The following is a 26836-nucleotide window of genomic DNA, read 5'->3' on the forward strand; positions in this document are numbered from 1 at the left end:
TCTTAGAAAAAGTCAATAGATTGAATCAATTAGCTGTAAATTAAAACATGAGTTCCTTTCTTTGGGCAAAAAGAAAGCTCATGTGAAATGCTGGACAAAAGCCAGTGAGACCTGCCAGTATAGTCAGTAATGGCTCAATATTTCCAGGTGTGAGGAAGTCAGGATTCTGGCCTCGTTGACTGGGGCTAAGCTCTGGTCTCCAGGTTCCCTCTGTGCACAGGACAGACTCCCACCCGATGCTTCTGAAGTCCTGTGTGCATGGTCCTTTTATTTCAGATAACTACATACAATTTTGCCACTATTTTACTTTGACTGTAAACTTCAGAAAATAACATTTACAAGTTTTACCACAAGGAATACCATGATTTTTATTATGACTCTCACCACCTTTGGAAAAATATCCATTTTGTAAGTTTCTGGTTTGGTCCATCTTCTTATGACATGCCTAAGAAGCATCTGCCACACGCACACCTGTACATGTAATAAACCAGCGGGTGGTGCTTTTCTGAAGCCCAGTCTATGGCTCTGCCTACACTGAATAGGCTGTCGCACATCTTAGGCTCAAACTATTTTCTCTCAAATTACAGAGTGCCCAGCTGATCATTTATTGTTCTTTCCTTATATTTTCACTATTTATTGTACACATCATATTTTAGTATGTTCCTATAGCAGTTCTTTGTTTAGCCTAACAATCAAAAATTGAATTTTTTTATATTAGTTCTTTACACATTTTGTTGGTCTGTAAAGTTGATTTGTATAAAAACAAATGAGAAGAAACATGCTGGTAGATCTTAGCACCTTAGAGTTATGATTCTGTCCGTCCATTAATGTTGCAAGTTAGCCTTAAAAGAATCAACTCAGCTTGCTCATACTTTCTCTAAAATATTTAGTTCTCTTCAAGTAAACATAATTTTTTTATAATAGACATGCTCAGAACAAATAGCACAAAACCATAAGCTATGACAACTGATGTAAAAATGCAGTTGGCTGACTTCCATTTATCAATTCTAAAATAAAGGCTTAAGCCTTTGAACACGCCAATGTTCCCCAAGTTCTAAGGTCCATAATTCCACATCATCATTTATATAGTTTGACAAAAACTAGAATGCACAGTCTTAAGTGTGTGGAGGAAAATATTAAAATTCATCATTACTGAAACATTTAATCTTCATAAATTATTGAAAATTCATAGCATGGCACACTAAATCTTGTGAATTATGAAAGATGTAAATTTACAATAATTTCCTCTCATAATAATTGCACCATTATTCATGTTTATTTATTCCTAATTAAATTCAAGTCCAACTACCTAATTTTGAGGTAGCTTCATTGTGGTTCTACTGCAGAAGTGGTATGTTTCAAAGTACCATCTTTAGATAAAATTTATGTGGGAGAGGAAACAAAGTATTATTTATATTGTTGTCTCACTTGGCATACAAACTAACAAAATCAACTATTTCTTTAGGGATTAAAATACAGTTCTTTTGTGAGCATGGACACAATACATGGAATCTGTTTCTTTGCATGAAAAGTGGAGTCAAGAGAAAAGGACTCAAATTCTGTTGCTACCTTCCGGTTTACCCGAGTGAGAATATGCATAAACTCAAGCTTATGAGCGTATTGTTTCAGCATAGCACACAGTGACTGGATGAACCAGGATCCATCTTTGGAATTTCGCCAGGAATAGTAACCTACAAGACAACATATAACCAAAATATCATGGATACCTGACTTTAATTGACTCTATACATTACTATATAACCTCAATGATAAAAATAAGCATGCACTTCCATAGGTCTTTTTAGACTTAAAAAGGAAAAATGGCTTCTCTGGTTTCAGGAGAAATGATGTTGGGCTGGGGGGGCAGGAATGCGCATTGTGTATTCACCTCTGCTTTCAGCAGGGAAAGAGAATTGTGGATTAACTTTACCACTGAGTTACCGTGAGTTTTATTTTCTGGGCTCCCTTCCCATAGATAAGAACAAACAAACATGCAGAAGATAAGATGATGCAAAAGCAAAGACATATAAAAAGGACCATTATAAATTATGTGGTCTTTCAATCAAATTTAATTTTTTAGTTATAGGTAGACACAATATCTTTTGATTTTATTTTTATATGGTGTCGAGGATCAAATCCAGTGCCTCGCGCATGCAAGGCAAGTGCTCTACCTCTGAGCCCCAGCCCCTCACCTTATTTTAATATTGGCTTAGTCAAGAAATAAATTGCTTATGTATGAACACACATTTTTTTTAAAAAAAAATATTTTTGTAGTTGTAGATGGACAGCATACCTTTATTTTATTTGGTTATTTTTATGTGGTGCTGAGGCTCGAACCTAGGGCCTCACAGGTGCTAGGCAAGCGCTCTACGACATAGCCCCAGCCCCTGCACACATATTTGAGATGTCATTAGCTACAGGCATCTAAATAAAGTACAATAAACACAGAGTATTCAAAAAGTCTGAAAAGGGAAAATAGTGTTTTCCTTGTACTTTTTCAGATCAACCATTGGACCCACTGCATTTAACTTAGAAGTACTGCTCCTGGAGAGATAACTAGAAGATAAAGGAAACCATATTGAACATGTTTAAAAATGTAACACTATTTAAAAAATTCAAAGTGTCAAAAAGTTTGGAAACATAAGATAAAACATAGATTTATGTTTCCAAAGTCTTTGACACCTTGAGTTAGCTGTATAATACTTATAGACTCAATAAAATATTTATGTATATGTGAAACACAACCATAAAAATGTGGTTAATAGCATATTTATAAATTATTTTTACCTTCTTTATTTTTTCCCATTCACTTCTACCCTCTTCTATGCTAGTCATGTTTATCTTATTACCTGTCTTCCAAAGAATTCCTAGAAAACAGTCATCCCTTATTCACAGGGGATGTGCTCCAACATCCCCAATGGATGTCGGAACCCTATATTGCTGTGGTTTTTTTTATGTGTGGATTAACTAAGGGATTTATTTATTTTTCTAAGACTACAGAACTATTGTTACATTTTTATTCATTTCAATCAATCATCACTTAGAACATATGGATGTAAAAGAGTTCTGTAGTCTTAGGGGAAAAAAAAATCCTTTGTATAATACACACAAACACATTCATGTCTTCTACCCACAACTTAATGCTTTTTCCATCTTAACTAAGAATTCATCATGTACTGCAGCCACAATTTCTGTAGTTTATTGTGTAACAGCAAAATTAGCATGAATTTCTTTTTCTTCTTCACAACTTCATGAGAGATTCATTCTTACTGTATATCTTAGAAACCTCAGTATAAAGTTTTTTTTTCCCCCCATAGGAAGTCAAAAACTTTCACTTAACCCCCCCCCCCCCGCCCTGCCGCCCCACACACACACATAAAGGAACCACTTCATGGCTTCTCTTTGGCATATCTGAATTTCCAACATTACTACTTTTAAACTTGGGGCTTTCTTAAGTAAAATAAGGGTAACTTGATTATAAGAACTGATAACCGACATTAAATGTGACACTGAGATGGCTACTGTGTGACTAATGAGTGGATAGCAGATACAGTCTGGGTACGGTAGACAAAAGGATGATTCATTTCTCAGGAGAAATGAAAAGAGATTTCATCATGCTACTTTGGGTATATTGTGATTTAAAGCTTAATGAATTATTTATTTCTGGAACTTTTCATTTAATTTATTTTCTGGCTACAGTTGACCATAGTTAACTAAAAATACAAAAACTGAAACTATGGACAAGGGGGGATAAACTGTACCTCTCTTCTATTTTAGTAAGTGGGTGAAGTTCTTACTTAGCCTCTGTTGCCATATAGTATACTCTTTTTGATATTTTAAGTTTGTGAATGGCACTGTGTAAGTCTACATTTTTTTAAAAAATATTTTTTAGCTGTAGATGGATACAGTATCTTATTTTTTAATGTGGGGCCCAGGTATCGAACCTAGTGCCTCACACATGCTAGGCAAGTCCTCTACCACTGAGCCACAACCCGGCCCCCATGTCTACATTTTTTTGAGATTTCTCTGTGGTATCCTAAAAATATAGACAAGATGGTTATTTTTTAGGGATATTGAGATCCTAACAAGTTTCTGGAACATACTCTTCATTGCTTAAGCCTCCAAATGGCCAAAGTGAAATTCATTTAAAATCTACACATAACATTCACTATATGTAACTTTCTTACCTGGTGCTGTAGAATATGCATATAAGAAGTCGGCCTCTACTGGTATTTTGTGGCATGCCATGTCATCATCAATGCCACTGTCTGTCTCAATGCCACAGTCTAGTTCTGTACCCCGGCAGGCCTACGTGTTAGAAAATAAACATTTATTTAAAAAATATGTTGTATGTACATAACTCATATCTAAGAAAGGTAAAGGCTATGTAAAATCCAATGCTAATTTTACTGAGTCTGTCTGATATAAGTCTACAATTGAAATGTACTCCATTTTCCTAAGTGATGGTTTAAATGAATAAAAATGTAACAATTGTTCTGTAGTCTTAAGGAAAAAAAAATCCTTTGGATAATCCACAGTGGAGTAAATTTTTTTTTTTAAAAGAAACACATTTCTTTCTTTTTTTAAAAATTGCAGTTGAACACAATATCTTTATTTTATGTATTTTTTTAATGTGGTGCTGAGGATAGAACCCAGGGCCTCACACATGTGAGGGGCCTCACTCACACTCTACCACTGAGCCACAACCCCGCCCCCTCACAGTGGAGTAAATTTAATCTCTATTAATTCTCCACAACCAAGGTGTTCAATTTCATACTACCTGAATAATGAAAAGTTTGGGTTTTCCAGTTAGACTTCTACAATAATCTCCTCTGAAGAAACTTGTTAATTTTTTCAGGTCAACAGGTCCATTTGTTCCAAATATTATTCCTTCATCACCATGGCTTAGAATTACACAAATAAAGCTGCTCCTTTTGCTATGATCTTCTTTAGAAACTAGAAAGACATTTATGAGGAAAAAAAAAAAAGAACTCTTGCAACTTTATTCAGCAATCTCAGACATACTATAGGTGAATCAGATGAAAAAACTGAGAGCAGCGATATTCAACTACAAGAATTCTAGTAAGTTATACTCCATGTATGTATAATATGTTAAAATACACTCTACTGTCATATATATATGTAAGTTATACTCCATGTATGTATACTTCTAGTAAGTTATACTCCATGTATGTATAATATGTTAAAATACACTCTACTGTCATATATATATGTAAGTTATACTCCATGTATGTATACTTCTAGTAAGTTATACTCCATGTATGTATAATATGTTAAAATACACTCTACTGTCATATATATATGTAAATATATATAATTATATGTAAATATATATATAATTTATATATAAATATAAAAGAAAACTGAGAATAGAACTATGAGATCATCTAAATCTAACTGAGAATAGAACTATGAAATCATCTAAATGTAACTTGGGGCACAGCCACAAACTGGAAACCACTGTAGGGGGCTAGCATGAATAAAATTTATACTACTTATTAAAATATATAAAATCAGAATTATGTGCATGCAGTATAATTCCACAGTTGAAGGTCATTCTTTCTAATTATTTCTTACCATTGTGCAATAACTCCACAATTTCTTCACGTGTAAGGTCATTTTTATTCCTGACTTCATATTTCAAGTTCATGAATATTTCTCTGAGGTTTGCTGCATCTACATCTGTACCAGACCGAGAGGCCATTCCTTGCAACAGAAAGAATTACTTTTAATTGCATTTTAAAAGAAGAATATCTGCTTTGAAATAATGAACTGTGGAGCAATTCATGAAATCAGTGAATTCTTCCTTTTAAATGGTTAAGAAAATTTGAATTATTTTAAACATGTAACACAAAACCTCTTTAATTTTTTGCATATAAGACACTTTATAATATAAGCTGTCTCAGTGTTATAGATACAAGGATATATTTCACAGATGTTTAGACAGTGAAAAACAGAAATGACTTCAAAAGCCTAACAATAAGGGTTTGGTCAAATAAATTATGATTCATTTGTATAATGGAGTATGTTGCTTTTTTTAATATAAAATTTTGGCATGAAAAAATGGTCATTTTATTTTTTTAAAGACTAAAAACCACTATGATCCTACTTTTGTTTAAGAAAAAATTATATATACTCACAGGGACAGAATTTCTTTAATTCTAAGTTTACAACAATTTTAAGATACATTACTGCTCTCATATTTCATTAATATATTCATCAGGTATTCTGCTATGGGTAATCTCCTTTAATCCTTCCAACTACCATGAGTTATTACTATTAGCTTCATCTATAATGGATGTGGGATATGGCACAGATGAGTTAAAAAACTTGTCCAGGGGCTGGAGTTGTGGCTCAATGGCAAAGCACTTGCCTAGCATGTGGGAGGCACTGGGTTTGATCCTAGGCACTGAATTTGATCCTTGGCACTGTATAAAAATAAAAGTACGCTATCCATCTACAACTACAAAACTAAACTAAACTAAACTAAAATAATAATAATAAAAAAAAGAGGTAAAAGAAAAGAAACTTGTCCAGGGCTGGAGGTATAGCTCAGTGATAGAATATGTGCTTAGCCTGGGGGAGCCCATGAGTTTAATACTCAGCACAACAAAACAGAACAAAACAAACAAACAAAAAGATAGGAAAGAAAAGAAACATGTGCAAAGTTTGTGGGCCACTTTACAGAATGGAAAACACTGCTAGTCATTCAAATTTCAAACCAGAAAAAGCCAGACTACTGTTATAAAATTTTTTTTTGGGGGGGGGCAATAGAATGAAATGCTTTTTAAAAGAGAAAAGGAAGGAAAGAAACAAAAAAGAAAGAATGAATTCAATAGCATAAAATTCTATAGGCCAATACAAATGGATATTTGTAGAAAATGATGGTTTAGATATGTGGCGCCCCCCAAAAGTTCATGTATGAGACAGTGCAAGAAGGTTTAGAGGTGAAATGATTGGGTTGTAAATTAATCCCCTGATAGGGATTAACTGAGTGGTAACTAAAGGCAGGTTGGGTGTGGGTGGAGGAGGTGATTTATTGGGGGAATGCTTTTGGAGCATAGAATTTGTCCTAGAGCTCCCTATTCTTCCTGGATGTCTTGAGCCGGCTCCCTCCACCATTTCTGCCATGATGTTCTGTCTTGTCTCTGCTCTGAGGAATGGAGTTGGCCATCTGTGGACTGAGACCTTGGAAACTACAAGCCTCAAAATAAACTTTTCCTCCTTAAAATTATTCTTATCAGGGCTGGGGTTGTGGCTCAGTGGTAGAGCACTCGCCTAGCATGTGAAGCCTGGGCTCAATCCTCAGCACCATATAAAAATAAATAAATAAGGGTATTGTGGTCCAATTACAACTAAAAAAAAAATAAGTATTAAAAAATCATTCTTGTCAAGTCTTTTGGTTAAAGCAACAAAAAAGTTGACTAAAATATCTACAAGTAAAATTTTAATAAGTAAAGCAAATGACAAAGTGCTTAGTCATTTATTTAACAGCTAGTTGGTCTCTCAATTTGTAGCCAAAAGTAATAAAAACAGTACCATTCAGATTAAGAGACCAATTTCTCAACTCTATTCTCCTCAGTCCTTTTAATAACCTAACACCAACTCCTGCTTATCTTTCCAGTATAATCTGACTTCCTTCCATTCTCACTACCATTCTGGTTGGGAGTCTCCCAAATTAGATCTGTGCACCTAGTTTCTCTAATTAAAAATTAATTCCAATATGATTAACATGCTGATTCAAATAATTATTACAGCATTATATTAAAGATGAAAAAATAGGAAAGAGACAAAATACTAATTTATATGGTAAAATATGCAAATTAAATATTGGCATATTTAGGTGATGCAGTAATATATAATCATTGAAATAACAGGGAAATTATGCAGGCCATAAAAAAATGCTTATAGTATATTGAGTAGGACAAGGAGGATACAATATTTATATCCTCCTTAAGTTTTCAAAAACACTGTCAAAAAAAAAAAAAAAGATCAAGGAATGTACCAAAATGTTAATTAAATTTTGGGGATTGTGAAGTATTTCATTTTCTATGTTGTCTAAAAAGATATTCTAAAATGTGTTATTAGATTCAAATCATACATGATGCACTGAAAATGGAACTTGGTGCTCAGTCCTTGGTGAATTTAAACACAGCAGTTTCAGTGGTGAAGGTAGAAAATGGAAAGGAAAAATAGGTTTAAGAGTGGCACGAAGGGAAGATGGCAAGCTTAAACTACATGTTTTCAAAATGTAGGGAAGAAGGGAAGGAGGTGAGCATCAGATCAAACCTTAAGAGGAAGCACACTAAAACAAAGGTGTCTTTAATATGCGATCTCTGTCATCTTTGTAGAGTAAAGAGGAAAAGGGCAAGAGTCAATGAAGACACAAGAAGTAAAGCAGGACCCACCAAGTGGGGGAATAAGAGCTGGGACTCTGGAGTCAGACACACCAGGGTCCAGACTCTAGCTCTGCTACTGTATACCTACGTGACTGTGAAAGGTTTTTAACCTTCTGTAATCTAACAGTAGTTAGTTACTTTTCAGGATTGTTGTAAAAATAAAAGAGACAATATCTGTCATATGCTTTGCAGGTTCTGGAAAGAAAAAAATACTACTACTTACTTAGGAATTGTTGAGAACCTTTCATTGTCATAAAAGAGGGAGCAGAAGAATAAAGAAGCAAGGGTTACAGGTTAGTAGGGGTAGAAGCCAAGCACATAAATAGGAGGTTGGCTGTGGGAAGAGGAAGAGCTTTTGAACATGGTAGAAAAGTCTACATTGTCTTAAAGGACCTTCAAGGTTCTGCCTTTTTTCTTCTTTCTGGCTATTCTGTATCACAGTTTACCAATCATTTACACATGAATCCTGTTTTTTTTTTTTTTTTAATATAAAATACAAATGGCACAAATGCTTGAAAAGTTTAAAATATCAGATAAGATACATACCAGTGCTTTTATGAAAGTTCTTATTATTAATGATTAAACATAAACCCATTTCAGGATAATCCATTTTGTAACGATTGTCCAAGGATATTCCAGAGTCCATTGATTTGCTTCCATGCATGATCTTTCTGTTTGGAAATCAACAACAGTTCATCAAGGTAGAAATGACTGGACTGATCCATTAATATAACTTTTATGACTCATAAGAACAGTTTACATTTATTTAATGCTAGACACAAAATTTTGTGCTAAAGGCTTTTCCTCATTTAAATTTTACAATCCATTTTACAGATGAGGAAATGATTGGCAATGTGCTGAAGGTTATGCAGATATTGTGTCAGAGCCAAGGCAGGAGGAAAACTTTGCTGGACTTGGAGTTTAGGCTTTTAACTTCTGTTTCATGTTTTCCTCTAAATTTTAATAAAATTTCATCAAATGCATTTTATAATTTAAAACATTTTTTTTTTTTTTTTTGCAATTCTGAAATAGTTTATCCTTTAAGGAAAGAATGACAGAATGACATCTTTTTTTTTTTTTTTTTTGTAGTTGTATATGGACAGAATACATTTATTTTATTTGTTTATTTTTATGTGGTACTGATGATCGAACCCAGTGCCTCATGTATGCAAGCCAAGCACTCTAACACTGAGCCATAGCCCTAGCCCCAAGAATGACATCTTAGAGATCACCCTGAAATGATAGGAAATCACTAAACTTCCTCAAACTCTATGAGCTCAACAAATGAATAATTTATTAATACACAGAAGCACTGTTATAAATAATTGAAAATACTTGTCTGGAAGTCACTTATTTAAAAACCTTGGCTATTGAAGCTGGGCATGGTGGCACACACCTGTAATCCCATGACTCAAGTCTAAGGCAGGAGGATCCCCCAAGCCTCAGCAACTTAGCAATATCCCAACTAAAAATAAAATAAAAAGGACTGGGGGATGGGGTTGTGGCTCAGCAGTAGAGCGCTTGCCTAGAACATGCAAGCCCTGGGTTCAATCCTCAGCACCACATACAAATAAATAAACAAAATAACGGTATTGTGTACGACTAAAAATAAATAAATAAATATTAAAAAATAAATAAAAAGGACTGGGGTAGTGGTTCAGTGTTAAGTGACCCTGGTTTTAATCCCTAGTATCAAATAAATAAATAAATAAATAAATAAATAAATAAATTCAAACCTTGGCTATCTAGATCAGGGGTCAGTAAACTGATTTTTTTTTTTTTTTTTTTTTTAAAGGTACTGGGGATTGAACTCAAAGGCACTCAATCACGGAGTCACATCCTCAGCCCTGTTTTGCATTTTACTTAGAGACAGGGTCTCACTGAGTTGCTTAGCTCCTTGCTTTTGCTGAAGCTGGCTTTGAACTCAGGATCCTCCTTTCTCAGGCTCCTGAGCTGCTGGGGTTACAGGTGTGCACCACTGCACCTAGCTTAGTAAACTGGTTTTTAAGAGACAAATAGTAAGTATTTTGGGCTCTTAGATCATCTAGTTTCTGTTGTAGCTATTCAATTTTGCTAGTGAAATTAGCCCAGAACTTTATATGAATGAATGGGTATGGATACTTTTCAAAAACCGACCATGATTCTGATCGTGATCTACTAAGAATCTGGAAATAACAAGTCCAGGAATAACCAAACACCAAAACCTTAAGTCCATATACTCAAGTACTTTATAGTATTTTAGATTTTTAACAGTTTCAAAAATTTTGTTGGAACAAAAAATTAAAAGTAGTAAATTAAAGGAGTCAAGGTAAGAAAACAATTTTAACATTTAGCTAGAGGTTAAGAGCCCATATTTTACAGCGAAAATGAAAACCCTAAAAGCTTCAGGTTATATAGTATGGGTGAGCCTCACTAATCCAAAAATTCAAAATCAGAAATGGTCAAAAATATGAAACTTTTTGAACAGCAATGTGATGTCATAACTGGAAAATTCCACACCTGGCCTTATATGACAGGTTGTGGTCAAAAAGCAGGTACACTGAAGGTGTCATATAAAATTACCTCAAATATTCTGTGTAAGGTTTTTATAAAACATAATTTGTGTCTAGACTTGGGTCCTATCCTCATTATATACATGAAAATACAGCCAAATTTGAAAGAATATGAAATTCAAAACACTTTGGTTCTCATCATTTCAGATAAGGGATACCAACCTATAATAGACCACAGAACTTTTAACTCCTCTCTCCTGATGCCCATTCCCCAATGCCTCCTGCTGCCTCCTTAGGAGGTAGATCCTCTACCAGCAATATGATCACTAGACCAAGAGGAGCCACGTCTTAACAAAGACCAGAGACTCAAAATATGGGAATATGAGGGTGCCTTATATCTGTGAGACTACATGCAGTTTCCTGTTTATATGATATTCTGTATGACAAGAAAATAGGGAAATGTATAAATCACTTTAGAAGTATTCAAACACAACAAACTCTGGAAAATGGGATTGCATTTCAAAAGTTTGATTTTTAGGAAAATTACTTTGTTCAACAAACATGCTAAATCTTTACTACTATTAACTTGTCAATAGCATTGCCACAATAAGTCATTTCACAGTAAGTGGTCTACAATAATACAGGGCCTCAGAAATAAACTTAATAGAATCAAAAATTTTCCTTTCATTGATAGATAACAATTATACATCTTTGTGGGGTATACTGTGATGTTTTGGTACATTTAGACATTGGGTTGATTAACTCAGAATACTTAAAAGTATCACAAAAGATTTCACATGGAAAATAAGAGACATCAATTAAATGAAGAGTTTTATGTTTTTCATTTCTCTAGCTACTAGTTATTGGAAGTATTAATAAGCAAACTGAAAGGAAGGCCAAAACAAAGTCAGTAAAAGATAATCTAGAAATAGGCAATTCTTTCCCAGACTGAATATTGACATTGCAATTTAAAATCTAGAAACCGGAGGTCAAAAACACCCTAAACACAAAACCTCTAATCCTGTACAGTGATTTAGGAAGGGCCAGCACACTCTGAGGAGTGAGTTCTGCCTCTGCTGTCTTCTAGTCATGGGTCAGAAGCTGTACAGGCCTTTCCCTTTATCCTCCCTATGTTTTTTTTTTTTTTTAGTTTTATCCTCCATTTAGCCCATATTCTGCTTCCCCATTTCTCAAAATCTGCTGTATTCCACATACCCATTTTTCTCTGATTGTGTAGGATTCCACTTAAATACTCACGGTTCAAAATTTTTAATGGATTTTGAATCCACTGAGTTTTCATTGTTCTCCATGGTTACTTTTCTTAACTAGAATATAAGCAAAATAGAATAAAGTCACTATAAAGCGAGTCACTATAAAACCAATGTACTATATTACTCTTCCAAGTGATTATTTCTCCAGATACCTTTGTTTTTCCTCTGTTATTAAAAGTCTCTGTGAGTCAGACCTGGGGAGAATGAGCCTTTGCAAAGTATGCACAATATAAGCTCTCTCTCTTTTTTCTTCTTTAACTGAGCTATGAATTACATATAATGAATCATATCAGTACACAGAGAACTGTACAGCTGGATAAATTTTTCCATTTGTGTATCTCCGCCAGATCAAGATAGGGAACGCAATTGTTTCCTTTGTCACACAACAAAGCAGGTCATCTGTAGGAATTTGGCTTCCAACTAAACACAGTTAAAATAAAAACCAAAAGTTTACCATAATGGTATACCTCAGATAATACTATTCTACAAAGCTTAGATTCCCAAGAGACACAGTACCAAGAAGTTCTAAACCTCCATATAATCTTTATTCTGAAACTGAGTTTTAAGATCCCAGTTTCTCATTTAGGATGTCGAAGGGTCTAGGAAACCTAGAAGTAAATACTATAGAGTTTCTGCTTTCATTCTTCCATCAATTGCATCTCACACAGTGAACAAGTCCTTACAATCGAAGCCACCACTACTTGCTATGTATCAGGTACTATGTGAAACATCTCGTCTTTACTCTTCATGGAAATTCTACAAAGTCAAGAAACCAAACTTTTAGTGGTGAAGTGAGTTTGACAACAGACGCCCACTGAGTGACAGATGCCCTTCTATTCCCACTCTGCTGTGCTGCCTGAGGAAGCCATCTCCTTATTACTTGTCTCCTGAAGTTCTATTAGTAGTCTCTAGCTTTCCAGGAACAAAGGGACTTGCCCTGGTAGTGTACTTCCTCAAATAAAAAGAAAACAGGACAGAAATAAAACAAGAAACAAGAACAAAGAGGCTCAAAAGAATTTCTCAACTCTAGAAGCCCTGGAATGTCAAAAATTTTAAGCAAAATATAACTGTAACCTCTGTCCTATGCTAAAATAAAAAATACTGGAGAAATACACAATTCTACCATCGGGACTCGTCACCCATGAAAGGCTTTCTAGAAAGTCCCCTGCTTTTTAAGTTTTAAAAATCTTAGTGCCACATACATAAAACTTGTCATTTTAACCATTTTAAAGTATATGGTTGAGTGGCATTAAGTACAGTCACACCATTCATTGCACAGCCATCACGGACATCCTCTCTGGAACTTTATGTTCCCAAACTGAGACTGCATGAAGGCCCCCAATCTTGATCTCCTGGAAACAATTCCTTCCCTTTACAAAGCTAGATTCCTCCCTCCCCTCTCTCCAGTTTTGTGTGTATTTCTGGTGGGAAAGATGGACAAAGAACACAGAGAAAAGGAAGTCCATTTCAACGTAATCACAGAAGAGGGGAGTGTTTCACCTTCTCCCAAAGCCAGTCTATGGTTTGCATTTTTATGAAGGCTCTTTGCTTTTTTACCCTTTTACTTCCTGTAGGATTTTTAGAAAAATCAGTGGAGGATGCAAGCACAACTGGTATGAACCATCTTTTAGTTAGCTAGCAAGTATTTAGTGAGCACATACTTTGTGCCAGGAATTAGCCTAGACCCTTCAACAGAGTGGAAGATGAAACAAGTTCCTCCCTTTAAGAAGCTTTCAATCTAGACAGAAATAATTATAAACTAATAATAATAAGATTTCAGACACTGGAAGGAGCTCTGAAGAAAATAAAATAAGGTTAACTAATAAACTGGGAGTATGAGCTACTTTAGCTAAGGTGGGGGGAAGTCACCATTGAGGTGATATTTACAGAAATCTAAATGATAAAGGATTTGGAAAAGTTTGTGGCACGCATGGTACAGAAAGACGAGTTTGATTAGTGCATGGTAAAGAAGCAAAGGAGTAAAGAAGGATGACAAGGGAAAGGTATATTACACAAGGTCATAGGAGACAGAAGGAACTTTGATTCTGTCCTAATTATAAGGAGAAACCATTGGAACATTTTAGGTGGAAGAGGAACAGCATTCTGAATAAAGGGAGAATCAGCTGCAGATGGTCAGAATGGCAGCATATGGTCCAGTGAGAAGACTTTCTGAATAGTCCCAGCAGAAGATGATGGTAGCCTGAACTAGAGTTGAACAGTGGATATAGATAAGAGTCTAGAAGTTGGGGGAATGATCAGGGCAAGAGATATACTGGGGCACCCTGCTATTTAGAGATTTAGTAGAGAAACTAGATGCATGTGGTATACAAAGCATGCAAAAATCTTTCAGAGAGAGCTTATTCATCCATTCCAAGTCTTGCTAAGAGGTCAATTTAGATGAGAGCACTGATTTAGTTGAATGTTATGTATATAGTAAGAAAATACTATCCGAGACCTGAAAGTGGGCAAAAGAGATTTTTAGGTCTAATTTCAATGGGGTGCTGGGCATTGTCTAGAACTCTCCGGGATTATGGATTCTATAGGGTACACTCTTTTAACTAGACTCTTGACAGTATCTTTACAACTCTCTAGGAAGTTAAGCCATAGAAAATAGCTAGGCTAATGATTCTTGTCTATAGCAGTCAAATTGAATTTTTCTCGTAATGATGTAATTGATATCCACCTGACCAAAAAAACAAACAAACAAAAAAAAACGCTCCTTCCAATTTACATTTATTACCCTACAGGAAAGTAACCAATTTTGAATATTAACAAATTCCCCTTTTAACTGTTCTTAACATCTTACTGGTTCTATCATTAATTAATTAAATGAAATATTTAACATATTAATTTTATATCTTACCAACAGCCAACTTTTAAACTTTTTAAAAGTGATATTTTAAAAGAACTAATTGTTGTGAATAACAAAAGTGAGTAAAGACAATTCCAGTTTTTTGTTTGTTTGTGGTGTGGGTGTCTGAAACTGGGGCCTCACACATGCCAGGCAAGCGGTCCACCAATGAGCTATACCTCCAGCCTCAGTTCTTTCCAATTTTGCTTTGAAGAGAAATGGGGCAGTAGCTGGAGGGGGACTAAAGATAGACGATGTTCCTTGTTTCACTTTAAAATAAAGATGAGCCATGTTAAGGATTTAAGACTAATGAGAACAATCCAGTAAAAGGTAGAAGTAGAAGGTGAGAAATTAGTATGGTGAGACAAAAGAATGAAGTTCCTAAGCGATGAAAGGAGGTATCACACTTATACATGGAGAAGCATTAACTTCAGGTAAGAATAGGGACAGTTCATCCAATGTAATGGGAAGGAAGAGAATGTATTCTGATATAACATGGGAAGGCTGGTGAATGTGATGTTAGGAGGATGAGGTACTTCTCATACAACTGAATCTATTTCCCCCATATTTTATAAGACAAATTATGAGACAAGAATCTCCAGTTGTCCTCTATCTATATAACAGAGGACACTGCACTCATGTGCTCTTAACTATGTTTTACCAAGTAACAAAACTGCTCATGTACAATGCCAGCAAAGGTGCAGGAGAAAGATATTCTCATATTTTACTGGAGGGAGCATATATTGGTATGATCTTTTAAGACAACATGTCTTCCCCTACTTCCTAATAAAAACTGTAAAGTTCAATGTAGTAAAGTTACACTATTAAGAATGTATCCTGGGGGCTGGGGATGTGGCTCAAGCGGTAGCGCGCTCGCCTGGCATGCGTGCGGCCTGGGTTCGATCCTCAGCACCACATACAAAGATGTTGTGTCTGCCAAAAACTAAAAAATAAAATATTAAAAAATTCTCTCTCTCTCACTCTTTCTTTAAAAGAAAAAAAAAAAAAGAATGTATCCTGGGCTGGGGATATAGTTCAGTTGGTAGAGTGCTTGATTAGTATGTACAAGGCCCTGGGTTCAATCCCTAGCACTACAGGGGCGGCGGGGGGGCGGGGGGGGGATGTATTCTAAGGAAATAATACCAGCGGGTGGTAGGAGTAAGGAAAGGGAAAACCATGCATTAGTCATTTCAAAAATTGGAGACTGAGAACAGAGACATGTTTCAGTTATAGCATATCCAAATAATGGTTTATAAAGCTAATCATTTTAAATTTTTTCCCCCCACTTTCTTTCTTTCTTCTTCTTCTTTTTTTTTTTGTACTAGGCACTGAACCCAGGGGCACTTAACCACTGAGCCACATCCCAGTCCTTTTTATTTCTTGAGACAAGGTCTCGCTAAGTTGCTGAGTCCGGCTTTGAACTTGCGATCTTCCTCTGCCTTGAGTCATTGGGATTACAGGAGTGTGCCATCATGTTTGGCTCCCACTTTTTCTTAAAGAACTTATCAGTGACATAGGGAATGCTCACAATGTAAGGTTAAGTGAAATTAGGCTATAAAAATCACTGTGAGGGCTGGTGTTGTAGCTCATGTGGTAGAATGCTTGCCCAACACATGCGAGGCACTGGGTTTGATCCTCAGCACCACATAAAAATAAATAAAGAATAAGAGTATGCAAACCTCCATGTAGTAATATATTTATTAACAGTGGCTATCTCTGGATAATGGGAATACTGACAACTTATTTATTCCTTAATATTTTCTAAATTTTTCTATAGCATTTGGATTGTTTTTAAGGTTAGAAAATACTAACAATTACTTTATGAAATAGTATCCACATGGCTAGAAAATTTTAACCCTTGACACTGATTCAAGCGTGATAAAAATAAGGTTACTGAGGTGCCACCCTTTCTTGCCTGTGTCATTCTCAGTACTGTGTCCAGTCTATCTACCTTTCTCTTTTTCTTTTAATATGGACAATAAAAATGTGTTAGGTACAAGGGGCTGGGATTATGGCTCAGCAATAGAGCGCCTGCCTAGCACATGTGAGGCCCTGGGTTCGATCCTCAGCACCATATAAAAATAAATAAATAAAATAAAGATATTGTGTCCAACTACAACTAAAAAAAAAAAAAAGTATTAAGTACAAGAAAAATCTCAAACTTCCATGCCAAGTAGGCATCATAGAGACCTACTTGTCTCCATGCTTGTCAATTCAAAGTGGGCAGACCATAGCCAAAGCAATTATCCACCTGTGGTTGAGAAATGAGATGTGGTTAATTTGTTTAATGGAGATACATGGTGGATAACAAGTCCAGAAACTGGTGAATTCATTATAAATGGCTTATTAATATATTAAAATGCATGAGAAAATATTATTCTTTGTTTCAAGACTTTATGAGTAATCAGTAGAAAATCTGGAGAGATGTCAAGAAAGTGTATTAAAAGATGTTTTACATCACATGTCATCAGATAAAAGCAAATTTAAGACCAGAAACCACTATACACCTATTTAAAAGGCCAGAATCCAAAACACTGTCAATGACAAATGTTGGTGAAGATATGGAGCAGGCAAAATGATACAGGCACTTTGGAAAACCATTTGGCAGGTTCTTGCAAAACTAAGCATATTCTTACCATTTGATTCTTAGTATTTACCCAAAGGAGCTGAAAACTTAGATCGACACAAAAACCTAGACAGGTGCTTACAGCAATTTTATAAATAATGATTCTTTAAGACAGTGGCGTATTATTGTGTTAAAAAGAAGCAAGCTGCCAAGCTATGAAATGACAGGGAGGAAACTTTAAATACATTACTCTTACATGACAGAAGTTAATCTAAATTATTCCCATTATATGACATTCTGGGAAAGGCAAAACTATGGTTGCCAGGGATTAGGAGAGAAGGAAAGAGCACAGAGGACCTTCTTAAGGCAGTAAAACCATTGTTTGGTACATAATTACAAATTTGCCCAAACTCAAAATATACTCCTCCAACAGTGATAGCTAGTGTGAACTCTGGACTTTGGGTGATAATGATATGTCAATGTAGGCCCATCAGTTGTAACTAATGTACTGCCCTGATGGGGGATGTCAATAATGGAGGAGGCTAATCAAGTGTGGGGTTGGGAGGATATGGGATAGCTCTGTATAGTCTTTTCAATTTTGCATTAAATCTACAAATGTTCCGAAAATTAAAGTCCAATTAAAAAACAAAACAAAACTGGGGCTGAGGAGGTGGCTCAAGCGGTAGCATGCGTGCGGCCCAGGTTGTGTCCGCTGAGAACTAAAAAATAAATATTAAAAAATTCTCTCTCTCTAAAAACAAAACAAAACAAAACAAAACAAAAAAAAAAAAAACAAAACTATTTTCTCTTTATGACTGATAATAGAATATTAAAATAGGGATCAGCTTTCTAGAATTTCATAATATTTGTTTCTTGGCTCGGACAAATGTAAGATTTTATCTAAATAGTAAGTCACTTTAAGTAGTTGTTTCCTTTTTTTTTTTTTTAATTTTATTTACATTTTAGTTTTTGGCAGAGACAACATCTTTGTTTGTATGTGGTGCTGAGGATCCAACCCGGGCCACGCCCATGCCAGGGGAGCGCCCTACTGCTTGAGCCACATCCCCAGCCCCAGTTGTTTCCTTAAGCCATACCTTGACTTTCAATTTTGCTTTAAATACCGTTTTTCTCATATATGGAACCTTGAGAGAAAAAAGGAAAAAAAAAAGTATGTGTGTGCAAATCTTATGAAAATTGAGGGGAGACTAGTAGAGGAGAGGACTTAGCAGGAAGAGGGAAATACTGGGTAATGATATTGGCCAAATTATATTGTACCTAAGTACAAATATGTAACAATGAATCCCACTATTACATAAAATTATATTGTATCAGTAAAAAATATGAGAAATCATTTTCTTTTCCTACATCAAACCAACTTTCTTCAACCAATTATTGAAAGTTTAAAAAAAGTTCAGATAGATCAGTCTTATTGCCAATAAACTCATTTCTGATATTAGAAATGAGACAGATGAATTTGAAAAAAACATTAATTCTTCCAGGACTGGAGTTAAAATATTATCTTATATTTGATAAGGATTTCTCAGGAACAGATACTATAATGAATTTATTTTTCCTCATTATTATTATGTATCATCTCAGTTATCAGTTGATCTTCACAGACAACTAATTTTTATGTGATGGTGAATAAAATCCTTCTAGCACCAGACATGTGCACATTTGCTATTTGTCATCATCTGCTTTTTCCACATGAAGTACTAAATCCAATCTCTTGGGAGTGGAGCTGTGCCTTCTGCAGAATTGCTAATGTTACACTCAACATTACCTCACCTCCATTAGCTAGTGACTGGCTGAATACAAATTATTCTGGGGATGGTGATCTCATCTTAGAAGGATAAAAAATCATCTCCTAAGGGAAACCTTTATTGCCCTAAATGATAATAGGAGTTAGGTTCTTACACTTTTCTATTGACAAAAATACACATAAGTGAAGATAAATAACGGGGTTTAAAATACATACCCTGGCACAACAAGAGACTTAACTCTAATGATTCTTTACTGTGATGATGTGTTATTCTTTGCATCAGTTTAGGATTCTGATAAGAAATCAAATTTTCAACATATATTGGGGTCATGGAGAAGTTGTAAGTAAAGCAGCTGACATTAGATACCACAATTTAGGTCTTAAAATTACTTATTCCTTAATTCCTTTAACACTTGCCACAGAAGTTACAGCAGTCAGATGTTCAAAAGTTAAAAAATGTTGCCAGTATAAATTTACTGTCACTCTAAATAGACATTTAAACATTTTAAGCTATGTTTTCCCAAGGAAGTGAAAAGTTGGAATGCTTTCCCTATTTACATGCTGGTTAGCCAGTTATTTATTGCAATACTGGCATAAAACAGAATAAATTATCTGTAGAACTAAAGTAGAGGAATAGAAATTAATTTCTAAAATTGAAATTTCTATATTAAGTTGCAACAGATTAACTATTTGAAATTAAAAAAAAAAAAGCACCCTGTTACTGAAGAATAAGCAGTGTGAAAGTTTGCATAGGGCAGGGCTTTCAAAATAAGATGTTAAGTTAGTATAAGCAGTTTTAGAGATTCTTTTTTTTTTTTTTTAATTTTTATTTTGGTTGTAGATGGACACATACCTTTATTTTATTTATTTATTTTTATATGGTGCTGAGGATTGAACCCAGTGCCTCACACATGAAGGGCAAGCGCTCTACCACTAAGCCACAACCTCAGCCCCTAGAGATTCTTAATTAGGAAATCTGCCCCCCATTATTAGGCTGTTTTTGGTGCCTGTCCTATAGGGACACTCTAAAACCTGGTCTCTGCCCTAAGAGTTTTCTAAATCTTATGAGACCTAAGAATCAACACTAATCATTTTTTAATCATTTCCATGAATAAGAATACTTTGAAAAAACACTTCCAATTAAAAATTTACTTAAGTAACAATTAAAATGCCTTTTACTTCTGGTTAATATAGACTACTCTGGGATGAAAGGCCCATATGTATTTTCAGTCAGTCCTCTCAAAAAGACCCTGAGACAAAATGGTCCCATTTTATGCTTCTATTAACTGAGACTTAGAGAAGTTTAAAAAGTATCAGAGCCAGAATTCATACAAGGATATGACCCAAGAGAGCCAACTCCCACTCCATATTCTATAGGTGGCTAAAATCTTATGGGAGTAGGGCTGAAGTTGTGGCTCAGCGGTAGAGCACTTGCCTAGCATATATGAGGCACTGGGTTCCATATTTATAAATAAATAAATGAATAAATAAAATTGAAGATTCATTCACGACTTAAAAAAAATCATGGGAGTGGTAATACCAGTTAATTAAAAAAAAGGCAATAAAATTCCATAATCTGAAAGCTGTAATTAAGTTGAGACAAAGAACATTAGTAACAAGTTAGAAACGACTATTGAGAACTGAAATAGGATATACAGTTGTCCCTCGGTATCTGTAGGTGATCTGTTCTAGGACCTCTCTTGGATACTAAAATCCAAGAATGCTCAAGTCCCTCATATAAAATGGAATACTACTTGCATATAACCTATCATACCTTCTATATATTTTAGCTCAACTATTTATAATAGTTAATACAATGTAAATGCTATGATGTTCAGAGAATAATGACAAGAAAAAAAGTCTGTATATGTTCAATTCAGAAGCAATTCTGTGTGTGTGTGTGTGTGTGTGTGTGTGTGTTGCTGGGGATTGAATCCAGGACCTTGTGCATACAAGGCAAGCACTCTACCAACTGAGTTTTGTCCTCAACCTATCTCCTAATATTTCTGATTCGTGGTTGGTTGAATCCATAGATATTAAGTGGCAACTGTAGAGTACTTATTCTAAGTAATGAAGAAAATAGGAATGAAGATTATGATGTTTCTGATGCCATGAGGTCATTTACTTCTAAAATAAAATAACTGGTTTCATGTTAGGCTTTCAATAAATCTTTGAGAGATTTCTTACATTTCCACCTGCCTCCAAAGGAAGGGTGAATCCATTCCAATGTGACTTCTGGGAAGACTGTATTTCTATCAAACAATTTGAAAAATATCAGGGTTACATTTATTACTTATCAGTGATAACAAAGTCTCAAAAGCAGTTACATTTCCAGATTAAGTAAGTGAAACAGAAATAACATCTGTTTCACAATAGGTTGGATAAGAAAAGATTTCAGTTGTAATGTACCAGAGGTTTTAAATCTGGTCTCTTTCCTATCTCTATCTGGACTCTAAAGTTCTTCAGGGACATATAAGAATTACTTATATGGAATTATAAGAATTACTAAACTGGCTATTATCATTGGGCCTGGTAAATTCATCTCTCTCTTTTTTAAAATATTTATTTTTTAGTTTTAGGTGTACACAATATCTTTACTTTTTTTTTTTTATGTGGTGCTGAGGATTGAACCCAGTGCCTCATGCATGCCAGGCTAGTACCCTATCACTTGAGCCACATCCCCAGCCCTAAATTCAATCTCTTAATAATTAAAAGGTAATTAAATTAAAAACACACACACAAATAGAAAGTAAGATTAAATACAGAATAAACTAAATTAAGTTGTAGCACATGCACATATGCACCATACTTTCCTTTTCTTTGGTGTGGGCCACACAATAAGAAAGACTAGTATGTTACCACTATTCAGAGCCTCCAATTTTGTGCCACAAGTCAGAAAGGACATGGTACAACATGTGCAAGGGGATCTGTTTTTCCTTCTCTCCCAAGTTCAGTCCTGAGATAATATTTTTTGAAGGCACAAAAGGAGAAAATAGAAAATCCCCTGTAGACCTAAATATTTTGTATGAAATAAATGTAGAATAAAGGATCGTAAGTACCATTTATAAAAATTATATAGATAACCATAATAATTTACTGAACATCAACTGTGGGCAGATATGTAGAAACTCCTACTTAGGTTTCTGTTTTCATTTAACAAACTGAAGATCAAGTCTTCCTAATACATGTTCCTTTTGCAACAGGCATTGCCTAAGAAGCATCTGTCATATGCTTTACAGTTGTTTGTATTCTTTCCTACTAGACTGTAAAGAAGAATCCACGAAGGATTGACTTTACTTATCATGGTGTTCTACATTTTATTTTCCCCAAACCAGGGCCTAACACAAGTGACTGCCTGTGTGTGTGTGTGTGTGTGTGTGTGTGTGTGTTTGCATGTGTTTTATTACAGTATTTTGCTTTTTAATGATTATGCCTGATATAGGATTATTTAGCAAATTATAACTAAAACATGTGGATTAGAAAAGAATGGTAGAGGTGAAACATGGACTCATTGTACCAATATGAATATGAAAGATAACATAAGTGCTAAGTAAAGTGGTGAAACTGACTTTATCAAGATGTGCTCAGCCACTTGAATGTGCTATGGTCACATGATCTCTAAAAATGAAATGTAAAGCTTAAATCAATCCTGTTATAATCTGAATGTTTCAGCTTTCTGAGAAAAGGGCTTGCCCCCTGCCATTTTAAGAAACTGGCATCTTATCTGATATATGAAATTAAAATGCTGTTTATTGTTTTCAAACATAATTTAAGAAAATCTCCTACTGCTTCATTGCCCTTCTAATGTTACAAAGCTATTTTTATTTTCATGAATGACATTGTATTCATTCTGGTCTTAGTATTAGGTAATTCTTTAAATTCTTCCCCAAAGATAGGGAGTATAAGTGGTATTTGGACTTTAAAGAAAAAAATGTGGGGGGATGGGAATAGGAAAGATGGTAGAATGAATGAGACATAACTTTCCTATGTTCATATATGAATACACAATCAGTGTAACTCCACATCATGTAGAAGAACAAAAATGGATCCTAATTAGAATAAGCTGTACACCATGTGTATAATACACACTGATGCCGTGTGTACCTAAAAATAATTAAAAAAAATCAAAAAGAAAAGAAAAAAAGTGGGAATTTTTAGATTCTTAAGTATTGTTTTGTACCTATTTAATGAATGTAAATGTATTGGAGGGTAAAGGATATTCTAATGTCAGATGACCTAAGTCTAAGTCCCTAAGTTGAGACTTGCTAGCTCATCCTATAAATTAGTTATAATATATGCACCTCACAGGGTTGTTGTGAGGATGAGATGAACAAATGTCTTTGACAATACATTATGTATTATGGTAGGGTATGATAAAGTTATCTGCTAGGGAATGAACATAGCCCTGCATTTGCCTTGTTGAGCCATTTAACCTGTGAATATCTGTATAAGATCTGCATAAGGGTAGGATCTTTCTATTTGACTTCAGTTTAGTCTAAATCAAGTCAATCCCTCATGAAGTTTGCTTATAATCCAGTAGAGAAGAATACAAACTGTAAAGGATATGACAGAGGCTTCTTAGGAAATGCCTGGTGCAAAAGAAACACATAATAGGAAGATCTGATCTTCAACTGTTAAAACAGAAACCTAAGTAGGAGTTCCTACTTGCAAGCAAATATGATGGGAGGAGAACGGGAATGTAAATGTGTTCCAGGAAGAGAACAGGTATGAAGGTGAACACAGGACTGTATAGAAAGTGAAAGGATACATGGTAAAAGATACGGCAGAGGAGGGTATTCAGGACCTCAATATTTGGCTTTCTGTTAACCACATTAGGTACTAGATTTACCCTGAGGATAAAGAAACAATTTTCTATATTTTCACGTTGTAACGAATGAACTGGAATGAGACTGGAGACAGTAGGGAGACCAGAGAGGAGGCTGGCAAAGTTAGAGCGGCTGAAATTAGAGATGGAGGGGCATGCACGGATCTTTAGGAGGCAGACGTTTAGGAGGTTGACAAGTCTTGGTGACTAACTGCGGAAGGAGTGGGTGGGGAAGGTGAGACGTATGCTTTCTGGGTCCCCAGGCAGCAGCTCAAGTCAGGCTTAAGAGCAGACCCACTGAGAACCAGAGTGTCAAGTGTGACACTATTTCAGCACGAATTGAAGGGATTAAGCTGTTGATACAGTAACTCTGACTATGGATATAGAAACACAGAAAGGAACTGGGGGATTGACCAAAGCCATCAGGTCTGAAAAGGAATTGGGGTTAATGCTTAGAAATTAGCTCTCCGGAAAAACTACAACCACACAGTCAACCTGCGAAAAATCTAGGATCGGGTCCTAGACAACAGCAAACTCCAAACACTCGTGCAATAATGGCAGGATCAGCTCCCAGAACCAGCGCCTCAGTCAGCATCCGGCCGGCTTTCAGCCCCCAGGGCAGAGTTTCCCGGGGCCGCTCCTCCCTTCTCGATCCCGGCCAGGGCCGGCGAGTCCAGCCGCCGTCACTTCTCCAGCATCCCGCCTCCACCTGCCGGGCCTCAGCGCCCACGGCCTACCCACCCGGCCGCAGCCCCCTCCCCGCCCGGCCTCCGCCGAGGAAGCTCGGCGCCCCCGGCCGTCTGCGCGCCCCGCGGCTTGGCGTTTAGGACCCAGCCTCTGCTCTCCGGCCTCTCATCTCCTGGGTCTCCACACCCAGCCCGGACGCCAGCTCCGCGGCAGGGTCTCTGCCTCCGCCGCCTCACTGCTCGCCCCCGCAGTCCTAGTCGTAACAAAACAAAGGATCCGCTGCCCAGACCGCCCATTTCCTCGGTCCCCTCGCAGCAGCTGCAGACACCAGCAGGTCCTGGCGGTGGGCGCCGGGCTTGGGGGGATGGAGCCGGCGAGCCGAGGGCAAACGGCGCAGGGCAGACCAGGGGCGAGCGCGCCACTTACCGCGTAGCTCCAGCGAGCGCCACACGGCACACACCGCTACCCTCGGCGACTGCAAGGCTTCCGCCACCCGCCGCCAGGAGAGGAGAGTGGAGAGCTAGGCCCGCGCCGCCCGAGGCCCCGCCCCCACAGGCCCCGCCCCGGCCCCGGCCCCGCCCCCGGCCCGACTCGGCCCCGCGGAGCTCGCACTTAGGTTGGCGGCAAAGCTTACTTCAGCTCCGGCCCGCCTGGCCCAAGCCCGCCGGAGGACCACGTCCCCACTGGGCCCGGAGCGGAGCCCGCCTTTCTCCCGCGGCAGCCCCGCTCCGCGCGCTGGGCCCGCCCCCGCGCGGAGATTGAAGTCTGCATCCCGCCCTCGGCTGAAGACCCGCGGGCTTCCGCCCCCGACCCACTGATTTCCGGAGGTAAGTTGAGGTAGACCCCCGGCCACGCCCTGTCCAAGGTCACTAACAGCGGAGATAAAGTCTGCCCTGCTGCCCAGTTTGAGCTCCTGGAGGGAGGGAGCAAGCCCAGACTCGCACTGGTAAACTCTCCTTCCCCTCAAAAGACCTCAGGCCTTTCCTTGGTTTCCCCCAGCTCCCTGCCCCTAAATCAAAAATCTTAACTGTCCTCCAGGTTTCCGGCCTGTTTGGGGTTCTGCGCTGGTTCCAGACCCTCATGCAAACTGTGAAGTGTTTTCATAGAAGAGTATACCAACGCACATGAGCACGAACTGCTGCTCGGATTTTGTGTTTAGTAATAATTTTGAAGTTCTGTCAAGAAATCCGGGACACCCCCCCCCCCATGATAGAACCTACTTTCCCCCAACAATTTTGTCCAGTTGGATGTAAATCGGGCTATATTGCTATATGGCACCCATTTGTTGAGTGCTTACCCTGGGCTCTTAAATTTCTTAACACATTTAGTTTTTCTTTTTTTATACCAGGAATTTTAACCTAGTGGCTCTTAACCACTGAACCTCATCCCCAGTCGTTTTTGAGACTGGGTCTGGCTAAGTTGCTGAGACTAGCCTTGAACTTGCAATCCTCCTGCCTTAGCCTCGGGAGTTGTTGGGTTTACAGGCGTGTGCCACAGCACCCTTTAGACAACTGCTGGATGTAGGAATTCCAGTCTCCATCTGAACTTAAAGAGGTTAAGTGGTTTGGCCTTTGCAGAGAGCCACAGTAGTTAAATTCAGATCCCAGAAATAAAAAGAAGGCCTTTTTTGAAGTACCTCCCAAATGGAGTGAGGACCAGTGCCAGTCCTTTTTCTGCTGTGGTAAAACTGAGGCCTAGGACCCACTCAACCCTAAAAGTGGTTCAGCAGGGCAGTAATTAGCAAAGAGAGAACTAATGTGATTTAACAAGTCCTCCTTACCCCATTGTGACGCCCCCCCACATTTTTTGGGGTGTATTTTAGTTGTACATATTAATGTTACATATTCATTCATTAGTTGTTACATATTCACACAATATAATTAACTTGGCCAATATCACTCCCCATTATGCAAAATTTTCTTGCAAAAATCATGCTTTTAATAAAGCATTAGCAGCAGTTTC

At 36.9% G+C, this 26836-nt stretch overlaps 2 protein-coding genes across 4 annotated transcripts in view; one reads left to right on the forward strand and one right to left on the reverse strand.

The window, feature by feature from the left end:
* Positions 1 to 1375: 1375 nt before the first annotated feature.
* Casp3 (caspase 3) lies at positions 1376 to 25387 on the reverse strand. The gene is made up of 7 exons (XM_076852392.1): positions 25301 to 25387; positions 12170 to 12237; positions 8967 to 9091; positions 5599 to 5727; positions 4781 to 4956; positions 4188 to 4308; positions 1376 to 1691 (listed from the first exon to the last, which is right to left on the reverse strand). Exons 2-7 carry the CDS (start codon positions 12220 to 12222, stop codon positions 1462 to 1464), a joined length of 834 nt encoding a protein of 277 aa, XP_076708507.1. The 5' UTR covers positions 12223 to 12237; positions 25301 to 25387; the 3' UTR covers positions 1376 to 1461.
* A 98-nt stretch (positions 25388 to 25485) lies between these two features.
* Positions 25486 to 26836, forward strand: part of Primpol (primase and DNA directed polymerase) — a 36691-nt gene continuing 35340 nt past the window's right edge. For all 3 annotated transcript variants that reach the window (XM_076852393.1, XM_076852394.1, XM_076852395.1), the window contains exon 1: positions 25486 to 25701. The gene's annotated coding sequence lies outside the window, so the exon portion shown is untranslated. The remainder of the gene's footprint in view (positions 25702 to 26836) is intronic.

This window comes from Callospermophilus lateralis, chromosome 4, assembly GCF_048772815.1.
Source record: "Callospermophilus lateralis isolate mCalLat2 chromosome 4, mCalLat2.hap1, whole genome shotgun sequence".
Lineage (NCBI taxonomy): Eukaryota > Metazoa > Chordata > Mammalia > Rodentia > Sciuridae > Callospermophilus > Callospermophilus lateralis.

Coding starts and splice junctions, on each gene's coding strand:
- Casp3 (XM_076852392.1), bottom strand. CDS start 12,222: ATGGAGAACAATGAAAACTCAGTGGATTCAAAATCCATTAAAAATTTT. Junction 4,957..5,598: donor TGTGGAGTTATTGCACAATG/GTAAGAAATAAT, acceptor ATGTCTTTCTAG/TTTCTAAAGAAGATCATAGC. Junction 4,309..4,780: donor CCAAACTTTTCATTATTCAG/GTAGTATGAAAT, acceptor TCTAACACGTAG/GCCTGCCGGGGTACAGAACT.